Consider the following 15,000-nt stretch of genomic DNA (forward strand, 5'->3'; position numbering starts at 1 on the left):
CATCTGAGCAGAAACAGCCATAAGTCAAAAAGTGACTTTGCCGAGTGCTAGAACATGTAGATTTAGATCCCATATATTTATTATAAAATTACAATGTTTACAGGCTGAATGGGATGTGTGATGCTTTATGGCCAACAAAACGTTGCTGAGTTGGCTAAAATCATCGCATATCCAACACAGACAGGAATGCAGCTTCAATGTTTGCTAGTGCACTCCACAAGACTCAAAACAAGAGGAGGAATATAGGGTACCACAAACAAACTTGGATGCAGCAATAAATCTTTTGCTGTAGGCCTTTCTGAAGGATTTTCTGCTAAACACCTTCGGATGAAATCCTGTTGAATGAAGACAGAATAACATGATAAGTTAGTAAAGAAGGTCTTATATGGCGGTGGTTGTTGGGATCTTTAATAAAATGCAAAACAAAACAAAAATCGTTCAAAACTGAAAAACCACCCCGGGGTGGGGAGGGGACGGGGACGGGGATGCTCGTCGTCTCGCTTAGGGGTGTAAATTTTGGATTTTGGTCTCTCTTAGGGTATTTTAAGCCACCAAGGTCTCGTTTAGGGTTCCGCGAAGAAACACAGAATTACGCGATGAGAAACAGAAGTCAAATTTTGTTTTTAACTTGTTTTTAGGGGTCAAAATTTCCTTATGCCACGCCCAGATTAGTCTCCTTTAGGGGTCACAAAAAGCTTGAGCCACGCCCAGATGGTCTCCTTTAGGGCTTAAATTCAAAATTTCCGACGAGCATCCCTGTCTGTTCCATATGGGTGTTCCCCCCCCCCCCCCCCCCGGGAAAACCACTTTATATCTTGATTGAAACCAGCAATACATGTTCATGTAGCATATTGCATGAATGTGAGATGGATAATTCATTAAATGGTAGTTGTAGAAGAGCCAAAGATGCCAGAATGGAATGCAAGCATTAGTTTAATACTGAATTGATCTCAGAAACTGTTTTCAATTTGATTTTTAGAAAAAAGACAATACATAAAAGCAAAAAAATGTGTAGACAACGTAATGGCAACTACTGAAAGGTTCCTTCCTAATCTTTGTACCTTTTGAAGTGGCTGTTCCAATCCTTGTATAGCCTTAAGAACATTTTCCCTCAGAACAGGACCATCTGTATCATGCAGTTCTAGAGCTGCCATCTAAAACAATACATAACAGAATGATGTGGCTTGTGAGCTTTAAGAAGAATCATTTGCAATTATTCACACAGGCCCAAGAAAAGTGCCCTCAAGACAGAGAGTTTTCAGTATACAGACTTCCCACTCATATTATTTTTATCAATTTAAAAATAACGGATAATATTATGTTAAACAGAATTACAGTGCAGTTCTCTTTTATTTGAATGAAAATCTACAATAAAATAGAGTCTGCCAAGAGTAAGATGTTTTTACAGCAAATGAGAATGATCACTCCACAAGAATTTCACACTCATAAAACCAAGACTCTGACAGACTGCTGTCACTTCTGACATGACAAGTTGGAGAAGGATAGCACACCAACCCCAGACATGTGCAGACCAGCCTTGGCCTTGCCTGCATAGCAGCCTAAAGTGGGACTAGGGAGGAGGGAAAGGAGAGGAAGGGCCTGCAATGAGCCCCCATCTCTCTAATATGTATTTTAACAACCAATAACAACTGAGCAAAAGCTATGTGTATTTCAACCCATCATAATTATTATTACAAAGCTTCGCACCAAACACTACAATACGCTTATGAAAATAAACACAGCTAGAAAAGGACCAAAACAAGAGGAAAGCAACCCAAATGAAGAATGCTGTTTATGTGGGACAAGCCTTAAGGTAAAATATGGTTCATCTTCTTTTAACAGTTTAGCCAACCAGTTCAAATTTATGAATTGTGCAGAAATCAAACTGGCTTTGTCCGACGCTCTTCTGCACGTCAGAGTTTGTGTGCAGAACGCTTCGAAAGAGATCTTATTTTGCATGCCCTCCCTGGGCCTGAAAACTGAAAAATCTCTGTCAGTTATTCAAGTATGTGTCTGGTATAGGTCTTCCTTAAGGAAAAGCTACCTATGGTTTATTTCTCATAGAATTTCTAGAACTACACTTAGATTTGCCTCAAAACTATCACCTTCAGAGTCCGCCATTTTGTTCACGAAATAAACATGTACTGTGGTCTGTCACTCATAGGAAAGGATAGCCAATCAGAATTAACATTAGTGGGGAAAGAGATGCAGGTTCATTGAACGCCCTCCCTCTGCTTCCCTCCTCCCCAGTCCCCCTTTAAGCTGCTATGCAGACTAGCATGGACTTGAACATAAGGACAGTACCTAGCTACAGTAGGCTGTGCCGGGCAAACAACCACAGCTCCTCAAATTTCTCCACTTACTCATTCTAAAATTCCAGCAGTTTTTTTTTTTTTTACTTAAATTTGGTGCACATATTTTGACCAAAGATAAGAAAATCCAAAAACAGAAAGCCCTTGTCTATTATGCAATGAAATAGGGATTATGTTTAGTGTCTAACTCAAGACATTATTCACAAGAGTAGGCACATTTTTTAACATGAAATAAGCATTTAAGAGTTGAACACAAACACAACATATGAGCTCCAAAAAGTCTTTACCCCATTGATTCCTGGGAGTTAGACTCAACAGATTTTACTCTATCTAACGTCGCACGATTTTACTCGTCAACTGGGAACATCCTAGGGTGCCCGAACAGTCAATTGGTTATGAAACAAAACCATTTGAGATCACCATATGCATTATGCCAGTTAACACACACCCAAACCACCAAAACATGGCAACACCTTGTTATCAGCATTAAAAGGATTACCTCCAATGCACACATTCCAAATGCATAAATGTCAACAGTACAGTCAACAACATGTCCCGGTTTTCCTGTGAAGAACATTATCAAAGAAACATTGCAGCACCATTATGACTGATAAAATTTATGTTATCAAGGTGTACCGGTACATAAAAAGCACACCATGTGTCATTTCACTTTTACAGCGAAATTGGTTCTCCAGGAAAGAATACTGCGGTGCTTTTTAAAACAAAATACTTACCATATTCCGGTGCAATGAAATGCATGTTCCGCCTTTCTTCCCGGTAAGTTTTCACATGGTTATGAATAGTATCAGGGGCAACTAAAGATAGGATTTAAGCCATTTATTAATATCCTTCAAGATGCAAAATTAAGAATGGATGATTTAAAAATTTCCACCCATTAAGCTCACAGGCAAAGTAAAAAACACTTCATCCATTCATACCATAAAATTTTCACAGGATTAAAAAATGAACCATTAATAAGTGTGGGGATCACTTCAAATCTTTCATAAACACACATTTCAAGTACTCATTTCTTTCACTGATCATTCCTTTCGCAGGAACACAAGAGGGCTCCCAATTAATTAACCTATCCCCTTGACTGTGTGCCTCCGTAGATAGAGCATTAATAGGCCACTATCAAAAATACCATAATAATCTTTGTTTGACCCAGCCTCCAAATTTTGCACAAGCATTGTTTTTATTTCTCTTGGGACCATTGTAAGTCCCAAGAGAAACTGGAAACAATGCTTACGCAAAATTTTGGAGAGACAAACAAATAATTATTGATAGTGGCCTGTTGCACCGGTATCACAGAGGTCATGGGTAATTGAATCACATTGAAGCTGTCTGGAATTTTCAGGTGTCTATAAGTCAGAGACAATTACCGGTACATAAATTGTTTACCGTAGATAAATGCGAGCCTCAGGATAAGTTTCCTAGAAGGTGTATTAAAATCATACTGATCATAATTATCATTGTCACTCATGCAGCTCACGGAAAAGCTCTTTTTTTGTTAAATATACATAAAATGTTGTCATGATAGTTGCTTTTTAAGATGATTATAAACAAAAAAGACTAAAACTTACTAAAAATTTAAGTAACCAAAACGTTTTCGACCATACGGTAATCATCAGTGGCACCTGATTTCCACCATACTACTGTACCACTGATGATGACCGTATGGTCGAAAACGTTTTGGTTACCTAATAAATTTTTTAGTAAGTTTTAGCCTTTTTTAATAATCATATAATAATATTAAATTTATTCACACCATTTCAATGAAATCTCAAGGTCTATTTCAGCTTCTGCAAAAGTTGGCTTTGCTTTGGTTGACATCACAGGCTTGAAAAAGGTTTGTATTCTCGCATACTAGAAAATGTTCACACATTTTCTACCTTAGGTTATTATACCAGCGTACACAAACTTATTGTTACCTAAGTATTGACATTTAATAGGTAACAATAGGTTTATGTACGCTGACCAGTGTACATGTGAACCGGTATTTTGAAATAATTTACACATACTTTCTTTTTAGACAAAGTGTAACATACCTGAACCGATTTTAATGAGACCATTGTGCTGGATGAATATTGTGTCACAAGATAAGTTTCCATGAACAATAGGCTTCTCACACCCATGGAGATAGCTGCAGGACAATAATACTGGTAGTTTACATGTAACTACTGCAACAGCGTTAGATTCTTAAAAGATCAACCACTTCAACTGCTTTGGGGTTGGGATGCAGTTGAACTTAGAACACTCAGGTTGTAAAAAATTAATTCCTGGCGTAACTATTCCTGATTTCTACAGCAAGCACAACCACTAGCAGCTCAAACTCACACCTAAACTTAATTCAAAGAGAATTTGAAGGCACCAGCAACCCTGCCATGGGAGCTTCAGCCTTAAACACCCCTCTAAAATAAAACAATACATGTACATTATACAGTAAGACATTACCTTAAAGCTGACAAAATCTGACGCAACCATTTTTTCCAAACCTATAAGCAAATTATAAAAGTAAGGACATATAAAACAAAACATTGAGGTACAGATAACGGCAGTATATTAAGAACTATTTTAGTTAGATTACATTATTAACTTAGTTAACAACTAGGAGCAAGCATTATGAAAGTAGGACCTGCGTTGGTTATTGCGACGTTATACTGCATACATGTACATGCGCTTCAGACCAAAGTGATCTTCAATATATCCACTCATCTTGCTATCGGCAGCTTCAGTCCTTAAGGGTCTTTCCATAGCAGCGATCAAATTAGTTTGGGTAGCCTAGTTTAACAGCCAAAATTCAATTTTACACAGTCATGCTAACGAGGTTAATACGGCTAATTAACATGAAGACAAATAACTATTAATTTTATTGATGGCCATTTTTGCGTTCAGTCAATAGGGACATTTAGCAATCACAAAGGCAATGGCCACAGGAAGCCCCCAAATAACTGGGTTTTATTGAGTAAACGTCAGTATGCTAAACATATACTTGCAAATGGGCATTTTTGGTAATTACATTTTTTTCCTGTCCTACAGTATGCAAAACAACATGAAACACCCACATGATGTTTTGACAACAACATCAGTTTCAACAGTATTCCTACCAATCCAAATGAAGGTAACTCCTCCAACACAATACAACAAAAACAAGATGAACTTAAAAATGTAGCAGTTGCAATCAAGACCTTAGGGACCACAAGCAAGGACGACGACAACAGCTACTAAAATACCACAAAACAATAATTGGTTTAATTAGCAAAAACAATAGCTCTGCACGCCCTGCACGTGCGTTTTACATTTTGATATATTTCTTTGACGTTCTCGTCTTGACAACGGCGTGAATTTATCAAATTTGAGGTTGTGTGGAGGACGCAAGCACTTGACGATGACTTTTCAATTTTCTCTCTAAATATCGACACCGTTCTCACAACTTTTATTCTTGGGATGTGGACTCACATTTTCCATGCCGAGCAACTTGGAGTAATTGCAAAATGATTACATTTACAGGAAATAATAGTTTTAGACAGCGTTTTCATAGCTGCCGTCATTGTCATCCTTGCTTTATAAGGTCCCTATTCTTGGTGGTGTTGCTATTGTCTTTGCCTTTTACATGTACGTAGCTAACAATAGGCAAACCTTTTCATTTAAAGTTTTATAATTACTCTTCCTCGTCTTCTTTAGAAACTGTTTGAGTGAACCAGACGTCATGTATTCAGTAATGAAAATAACACGAGGTGTTTCTGATCGAGCATCAGTCCAGAACTTGTGGAATTTCACAATATTTGCATGCTGTAAACAATAACAGAGAAAGTGAAGAAATGATATTTTTTCAATGCTGACTCGGGGTACACTTTGAAAAATTTGGAGCAGTCTAACCTACGACCTTCCGATTACTAGTTCCTGAAGATACTTTACCAGTGAGATATAGGTCTTAGGAGACATGCAAGAACAATAACATCATTGTCCCACCATACTGCTAGGACTGAAATTGTCCAAATGGTACATTCTTGCTATTGAAATGAAAGACATCTGGGCAGTGTTTCAAAATAGCTGGATATACTTGTCTTTCATTTCAATAATATTCCTTCATTTCAATAACAGACAAAGTCCATACAACCAGGTACATGCATTAAAAATAATAATAATAAAATAAAATAAATGCCTTGTTTATAGTGGAAGTGCACTTAGCTCTCAAGCTAGTTCACATGCAGGCACCCAAGTTTTAATAATCTGAAAGAAACAATTCAAGACCTACTAGTAACAGAAATTAACGTGATAAAGAACCCCAACTGGCATGGTTGAGTTAAATCTGGGACAACTGGAAACAAATCCAAACCAGAGGTTAGAACTGGATTTAAACCCGGGGTAACCACATGCAAACCCAACGTCCTAACTTATGGACCACATTCCGCCTCCCTAATTTTTTGGGATGATTACATGAAAAGTTTTGGTTGTTCAAAATAATAAGTTAGAGTGAAAACTGAGATGTGCTTACATCTAACTGAATTAGGTTCTCAAACACAGCTTTAACAGTTTCCTGAAAGAAAGAAAAAACAGAACAAATAATGCAAGTCCCAACCATTAACAGAGTATGGCTGTAATGAAACTGAAGATCCCCTCTCTCTTGATGCTTGATCTACTGGTTGAAGAAATGTCCTCTGTATCGGCCACATTGCATTGGGATAAACTCCTGAAGCTTCATGATAATCAAATAAAAAACATCATTGCATCTTTATTTATTCTCAGATATACTTGCTAAAAAGGGCTTTCACATGACTAAAATATTTGTTACAACGAATAACTCAAACTGGCTAAGGCTAATAATTTCTATAGGAATAATACAATTTAAGTTAAAGATAAATAATAATAATAATAATAATAATAATAATAATAATAATAAAATATCCTATACAAGAACTTACAAATTTAGTTACATTTTAACTATTGTACACTAAAATTCAGTTAAAATTGCACTTTTAAAAAAAGACACAAAAATGTGCTAAAAAATTACTTATTTTAATAATAAGCAATTTTTTTTCTCTGCTCAAATGGAAATGAATCTAATGGATATCCGCTGCATAATAACATTCACACGGCAGTTTGTCTACGAATGGATAACTGTTACAATAATAATTACCTCCAAAGTAACTTCCACCTGGCCTACCCAATATGATCACTACCATGTTGTGCTGTTACAGACTGTAAATGCTAGCCCCTTTCAGGAGCCAGAAATTTTCATCAAAAATCATTTCCCTTTTTTGAAAGACCTTTGAAAGTGCTGAAGAGAGGTGTTTCCCCTTAAAGAACATCACCTTGTTAGAACTGTCTTGGAAAATATCAGTGGAATTTTCCCAAAACTTTGCACCATGAAATTACCAGTTACTGTACACATTAATCTCATAAGGCATAGAATAAAAAATCAAAATTCATAATGGACTCTTAATTTATTTATTGGTCAAAATGAGACTGGATGGGTCAACACTCACCTCTTGACTTTTAAAGTACTTCCTTTCTGAGAATTGTACTTCATTCCATACAACTTCAACACCCTCCTCAGTGTCCATAGCAAGAAATGAATGATCAATCCCAGGGACATCTCGCTGCATCACCTAATGTTAGTAGAAATATTTCAGCAGATACAAAATTATACGTCTGCTACATTATCTTCAGTGTAAATAAAAGATAGTATGTTGTAGTATAAATAGTAAAGGACACTTGCGCACTGTCTGTTATTCAAATTGAAGATGGGCGACATCTGCTAAAACATGTCTGTCAAACTTAACTCAGTTAAGAGAGTCGTGTTTTTCTTCAAAACTCTGAATACTGCTATTATTCAGAAAATTATTAGTACATTAACAATAATGATAACATTAACATCATTAATAACAATAATAATAATAATAATAATAATAATTATTATTATTATTATTATTATTATTAATAATTATTCCCAGGTGTAGAAGATCTACTAGAACCTTTAGAACGCATCATTGCCGATGTCTTAATACCGTCAATAACGGACCATCATTGCACAACGCCGAGCGAAAGAGACCTCTTGGCATTGCCAGTTAGACTGGGTGGGCTTGGAATTATAAATCCAAGCCAGGATGCAGATCTAGAGTACCTAGCGTCAATGAAGACCACAGCGCCACTAGTCGAGAAAATTGTTTCACAAGCCCATGAAAAACCAGACGATGCCATTGTTAACTCACTACAGCAGAGTGTGCGAAGAGAGAAAAACGAAGTGCTTCGAAGAAAACTGAATGACATCAAGAACTCTCTTACTCTGAAGACACAGCGCGCGGTTGAACTTGCTTCTGAAAAAGGTGCATCTAACTGGCTGACAGTCATACCGATCGATGAAATGGGCTTCACTCTGAACAAGGGCGAGTTTCGAGACGCTCTAAAGCTCAGATATGACTGGGAAATCGCCAATAAGCCATCTATTTGCGTGTGTGGCGATGTCTTTAATGTTGATCATGCCATGGTCTGCAGGCGTGGCGGCTTCATAATACAGCGCCATAATGAACTGAGAGATCTTGAGGCAGACATGCTCAGCATGGTCTGCAATGATGTCGAGATTGAGCCCGTCCTCCAGGAGCTCACGGGAGAGTCGCTGCCAAGCGGAGCTAACAGAGCTCCCGACGCTCGCCTAGACATCCATGCCAGAGGTTTTTGGGAAAAGCAAAGGTCAGCGTTCTTTGATGTACGGGTATGCTACCCCAACGCTGATTCTTATAGAGACCTGGACCTCAAGCAGATATACAAGCAGCACAAGAACGACAAGAAGAGATTGTATACGCGAAGAGTGATGGACGTGGAACAGGGAACATTTACACCATTAGTATTTACAACAACAGGTGGCATGGGAGAAGAGTGCAAGAGATACCATAACAGGTTGGCAGAGCTAGTCGCAGCGAAGAAAGGAGAGAACTATGCCACCACCGTCTCTTGGATACGTTCTAAAGTCTCCTTTCCCATCCTTAGGTCGGCTCTACTCTGTCTTAGAGGGTCAAGAACAGCTAAAAGAACAATTAGAAGTAATGTTCAAGAAGCGGACTTTGAATTAGATAGATGCCTTGCGAAAATCTAGGTTCTATAACTTTTATATATACATTTTTATTATCACTGGGAATAGTTTTTTTAGATTTGTGATTGTTTTATATACTTATAGATATATTTTTAAACAGTTTTATTCGAATTATTATTATTATTATTAATTATTATTATTATTATTATTATTATTATTAGATGGGTTTTAAAATATCTTAAATGTCTACCCATGCCGCCATTATTATTATTATTATTATTATTATTATTATTATTATTATTATTATTATTATTATTATTATTATTATTATAACAATGAATGCAGCAAGCATTTCCTTTCTTACGTGATAATAAAATAATTCTCCTAAATAATTTTCCTAAATAAGAATTTTTTCTTTAAAAGCCGGAAACCCTTGTTTATTTCAGTTCGAAATACTATTTTTTATTCCAGCTTACATGTCATCAAAAAGGTTACGTTATATTACATTTAATTTATGAAATGTGAATTGAATCTTAACAGCCTCTTCGTCTTTTCCCTCGAAGTACACCCATTTCAAGACTCAATCGATAAATTTCTCTTGCACAGAAAATGTCTCACGAGGGAAATCAACAAATGTTTTTGAAGATAAATGCGAGTACATATGTAACTTAAGCTTATATATCAAATTTGAACTCAACTTACCTCTTGCCTTCTCTTCTCCCATCGTCCACAAGGACTTTGTTCCACCACATCGTCATCGTCATCATCACTTTCATCACCTGAATGCTCTGGCTGAACCGTGTTTATTCCAAGTGGAAGATTACCAGCCATCTTTGAAATAAATTCAAGACCATAGAGTGGCTGAAGCTCTCTGGCACGCAAAGAGGCCTTATGTAACACCACCATATAGTGTCCTTGACAGGGTGACAAGGCAACTTCTGTCCCTCTTACCCCTCCAGGGTATAAATTGCTGTATTTTTGTAATTAATTTTCCCCTCTTTCTGCCCATGTGATGGAGCTCAAACTGGAAGACGATAGACACAGTCTAAAAAAGGGCTATTATCGCGAATTTTTTTTTTTTTTTTTGGTCTGTCCGTTTTTTTTTTCCATGGGCTTGACCTATTCACAATTGTGGGAGGGTGAGTGGTGCGGTTGCCCAGGCTCTCTGGACTCGTGAAATTGTGCCCATCCAAGCAAGAAGTTATCTTCACCCTTGAGAGAGGTTTTTTGTTCAGGGGAAGTTTTTAGACCGCTTCTCCTTTATATTTTGGGTGAGTCCAAGGTGCAACTTTTGCACACTTCTTATGCAAACGTTTATAGTTGCGCAGTCTGTCTCTGTGCATAAGTCATCGGCTTTCATTTTCATAGGTCGTGTTATTGCGTGCAAGATCTTTTCCAGGATGATCATGCATGATTATCTCGTGATTTATTTCAATTCGTATGTTTCCGAAAGCCTTGTAGGAAACCACGCGGAAATAGTTAGTGAAAATTATGCAAAGAGAATTCTCATCAAATTATAAGCTTACTTGTGTAAAGTAACCAGGATTGAGCTCAAAAGCTGTCAAGTATGATCTCTTATCACCCTTTGCAAGGAGGAGGTTTTGTGAGTTAATTGGCTGACATCTCAACAATCCCTTTTTTTCGACACCTTTTGAAATGCATGTACTAGAAATCATGGTGGATTAGTAAAGTACGTTCAATCTCTAGAGTAAAATAATATTTAAATTACAGTAGTGAAGATCACTGATTGCCCAGAAATCTTCAGGGAAATTAAAGTGGACTTGTAGGATGCTTTCAAGCACTAGCAGTGTCATGAGCCAGTTGCAAAGTTGAGCACGACTTTGAGCACAACTTTTTCTGAGGGAAAAAGGGAACATAAACAATGTTAGGGATCCAAAACATGAGAGCAAGTTTGAAAGTAAGTTGGGGAACAAGGGAACAAGCTGCCCCCCTTTTCAGTCCTCAGAGGGACTCATTAACATCAAATGCAATAAAGTTTGAAGGGTTCAAATTTTGGTGGGTACCTTGTCAGAAGGGTGAAATTTGCTTCTTTGAAGAAAAAAATCCAAGCATCTAGTGGCTAAAAAGGAGGATGTGGATACAAAGATGATGATCCAAGATGACGAGACTTGAGCATTTGTGAGCAGTTTGAGCAACAGATGGCAACCAGAAGTGAGATGTGTTCGTTTGATGCCCCCACCATAATATTGTATTGTTACGGCATTTTAATATTGACGAGACAATTTCTTTGAAAATAATAGTTACCGGTAAAATCATTCAGTTTTCGCAAAAAAAAAAAAAAAGTAAGTGTCTTATAGTGTTAGTGCCAATAATTATTATTGAAATCCAATCCATCACTCAGAAGCACATTTGCTTCAGTTCCTGGGCTGTACTATGAAAGAATAATAATATTATTCTTTTGTGAGAACATCAAGACAGAAATTGTGCTGGCGTTATATTGGAATCAAACTTGTCAGCTGAGTTGCACAGTTCATGCTCTGGGATTTAACTCTCTATTGCTGACAACCCTGTGGTTTTCAAATTATTATTGAAAAATTGATAACTTTCTCAATTTGTACAACTTGCCACACAAATCTACAATAGATTTTCTAGTGTACAGGTGGTCCCTTCTTGAACTACACATTTCCAGTAGCTGGCATCAACATAATCTTCCCCCCACTCCACCTCGTCTTGAATAATGCATGGCTATTACCTTCCCCTGGCCCTCACAGCAATTTTGTCACCTCACCACCAAAAATCAGGCTGACAAGAAATATTTGTGAATGATTTGTTTCTTTCTAAAACTTCTGTTTGCTAGGTATCATTGTCTCCATTCATGCTTCGTGACGAGTTTGGCAGTCCGCCATCATATGGCACTCTCTCTTCAAGTAATGTAGCTGTAGGCTTTGGCAGTGCATCAGGGCATCAAGGTGGCAGTAAGTAATCTTCATTAGAATATACTGTACTGTAATGTCATGAGACCTTTACGGCTCTGCTGATGCAAGTTGCATTGCAACTGGTGACATGTATCAGGCCAGACAGGTTGGCATTACCCGGGTTGGAAAGCCACCCAGACTCACTTGAGCTGAGCCCTTCTGGCACCAATTTATTCAAGTGTTATTATCGTTTTGTGGTGCCATCATCACCATACATGCTTTATTGCCATTTGAAGCTGTGAGCAAGGGATGAAACGACACCCAGAATTATTGTTAACCCAGGAATGACATACAAATGTTTGGAGATGATCAAAGGTTAGGTTTGCTTCCACTGCTCATCAGTGTTTACAAACAATGACAATACATTTGCACATGTTTAAACTACCCAATAAATTATGATGGGATGATGTTAACCAACTGTGTAGCGTCCATGTTGAAAGATAATTATTCCAAAGCCATCTACTCAAACTTCAGATAAGAAACAACTTCTTAACCCATTGATTCCTGAACCCGCAAGTAAAATCATCTGGCATTAGAGAGAGTAAAATATATTAAGTCTAACTACTACTAGGAGTCAGTGGGTTAAAGGGGACATGACTCATGAACTGTGTTCCTCCTCCCCCCCCCCCCTCCCAACTCCCAATTGACAAGTAAAATCTATTCAGTATGTCTCACTCCAAGGTAGGGGTTGCGAATGGTTCTACAAAAACTCTGGGTCTCGCAAAATTTTAGTTGAATTTCACGGGTCTCGCAGTCTCGTTTTTTGAGCGGTTATGTGTGTCTCGCAGTCTCGTTTTTTATATGAAGGTGTCAAACACTTTAAAGTCTCGGTCTCGCAATCTAAAAAGTCAAAATGTCTCGGGCTCGCAAAGAAAAACGCTGGTCTCGCCGTCTCGCAAAGTCTCGCATTTACCATTCACCACCTCTCAAGGTGTCATTTAACCAGGACTTCATCTCAGTTAATGGCAAATGTAGCATACATTAGCACTCAGACTATGCAACTCCATAATTATTTACATGTACACACACCAACTAAAAGTCAAATTCTTCTGTTTTCTTGTAGTTGATGGATTTCAGGAGCTTGCTGATGCAGTCAGTAGTAACATCTTCCAAATTAATAGTAATAGTAAGTACCAGTATGTCATCATTTTAATGGGGTGTATGGGGAATTTAATGCATGGTGAAAAAAAAAAGAAAATGTTATCCATTGACTACAGAGGGTGACTTGGGTTTGCTCAGAAAAAAAAATTGTCAGGGGACCCTGTGGATTGTTAAACTTGTGACATTTTATAATGACTTCCCTCCTCCTTCATTATCATGGCTGTGACAATAACTTAATTGGTAACCCTAACACTGAACAGGTATAACATGGTAACCCTGACTGTGATAGCCTGCAGGGCTGGCATTTTTTGGCATCAAAGGTTCGTTAAAAAGCATTATTTTTCCAAGCACTTGTAAGTTCACCATTTTGAAAGCAGAACAGGGCTGGTGTGAATGGCTCCTCCCGTACTACAAGTGTAAGTTGATTGTCCTCTCACCTAGAACATATTTTCACTCTCCCCAGCCCTTCTTCACTTCTACTATCCAAGATGGCAGCATGATCCCTCCGTGACATTTCCATTCTGTCCCCATCAAAATACCACTGCTCTGCAGGCTACATGTAGAACTTTGATGATAACTTGGATTGGGGGGACTGGGCAGGAACCAACCCTGACTCCCCCTCCCCGGCCTGGGGGAGGAGGCAAGTCATGATCATTTAAACACCCAAGCAAAAAATCACCTATCAATCTGTTTTCCTTTTTTCCATCCCTGCACAGGATAATTTATCTGAAATTTTACCAACCACTTTGTGCTGTGCTTGAATGTGCAATTGGGCTTTTGCTTCCCCCCTCCCTCCCCCTACTTCCACTATTTCTCAGTGTTATGGGTTATTGGACACCTGGCATGGGGGCTCATGGCTGGGTTACGGGGATTGCTGGCCATGGGGCGACTTACTCGGTTGAGGGGCAGGTTGGCCGGCTGGCTGCACCCAACATGCAGTTGTTAATTGTCAATTAGATTACATAAATTATATCATTTTACAGTAACTTGCAATGCTGTATAATTTAAAGAGACAACTCCAAAAAAGTAAATTATTGCCCTTAAGCTTCCAAATACAAGGAACCAAATGAATGCTCAAATATAACAGAACTGCTTGTCAACCTAAAAAATAATGGCACATGTACGTACCTGGCTTTCATTTTAGTTAACCTTACTAAACAGCATTTATTTAACCATTTCAAATGTTGCATTCACTTAATGTCTAGCTTCAGCACTAGATCGTACCCTTAAGCAGTTAATTGGAGGCAAAGATGGACAAGATGAGAAGCTGTGAGTTTCTAAATGATTTACATTCAGGTGTAATCAGTTGCATTGATGTGTTAGCATTTGTTTGACCAATAGTTGTCTAACTGATTTCACAACCCAAGGAACACAATTCAATGAGTTCTTTATGGAAGCCTTCAATACAGTATAGGAAACAAGTAGCATGACCGACTAAGAACAACATTGGACTATCTTTAAACCTCAGCAAATGACCTGAATGAATGAAATAAATGTATATTTCCAGGGTGTCTATACACTTCAAGTGACAAATAATTGTCAATTCAAGCAATTATTACTCAAATTGTCCAGTTATGTGTGAGCATCACTTCTATTTTTCATCTGCACTTTAAATGTA

The 15,000-nt window shown here is 37.8% G+C and overlaps 2 protein-coding genes across 5 annotated transcripts in view; one reads left to right on the plus strand and one right to left on the minus strand.

The window, feature by feature from the left end:
* The window catches only part of LOC138012452 (nuclear receptor-binding protein-like), a 22,841-nt gene extending 12,453 nt beyond the window's left edge, over positions 1-10,388 (minus strand). The window contains exons 1-10 of the mRNA XM_068859223.1: positions 10,048-10,388; positions 7,802-7,924; positions 6,811-6,852; positions 5,952-6,104; positions 4,767-4,807; positions 4,361-4,455; positions 3,047-3,127; positions 2,812-2,876; positions 1,062-1,154; positions 252-335 (exon numbers count right to left, since the gene is read on the minus strand). Of these exons, the coding sequence (XP_068715324.1) occupies positions 252-335; positions 1,062-1,154; positions 2,812-2,876; positions 3,047-3,127; positions 4,361-4,455; positions 4,767-4,807; positions 5,952-6,104; positions 6,811-6,852; positions 7,802-7,924; positions 10,048-10,251 (981 nt within the window). The 5' untranslated portion in view covers positions 10,252-10,388. The remainder of the gene's footprint in view (positions 1-251; positions 336-1,061; positions 1,155-2,811; positions 2,877-3,046; positions 3,128-4,360; positions 4,456-4,766; positions 4,808-5,951; positions 6,105-6,810; positions 6,853-7,801; positions 7,925-10,047) is intronic.
* Positions 10,389-10,420: 32 nt separating this feature from the next.
* LOC138012453 (syntaxin-7-like) overlaps positions 10,421-15,000 on the plus strand; it is a 15,426-nt gene continuing 10,846 nt past the window's right edge. The window contains exons 1-4 of one of the 4 annotated variants that reach the window (XM_068859228.1): positions 10,421-10,616; positions 12,164-12,275; positions 13,345-13,407; positions 14,588-14,651. In XM_068859228.1, the coding sequence (XP_068715329.1) occupies positions 12,182-12,275; positions 13,345-13,407; positions 14,588-14,651 (221 nt within the window). In that variant the 5' untranslated portion in view covers positions 10,421-10,616; positions 12,164-12,181. The other 3 variants (XM_068859224.1, XM_068859226.1, XM_068859227.1) reach the window with 3 other exon arrangements.

The sequence above is a fragment of the Montipora foliosa genome, chromosome 8, assembly GCF_036669935.1.
Source record: "Montipora foliosa isolate CH-2021 chromosome 8, ASM3666993v2, whole genome shotgun sequence".
Classification (NCBI taxonomy): Eukaryota; Metazoa; Cnidaria; class Anthozoa; order Scleractinia; family Acroporidae; genus Montipora; species Montipora foliosa.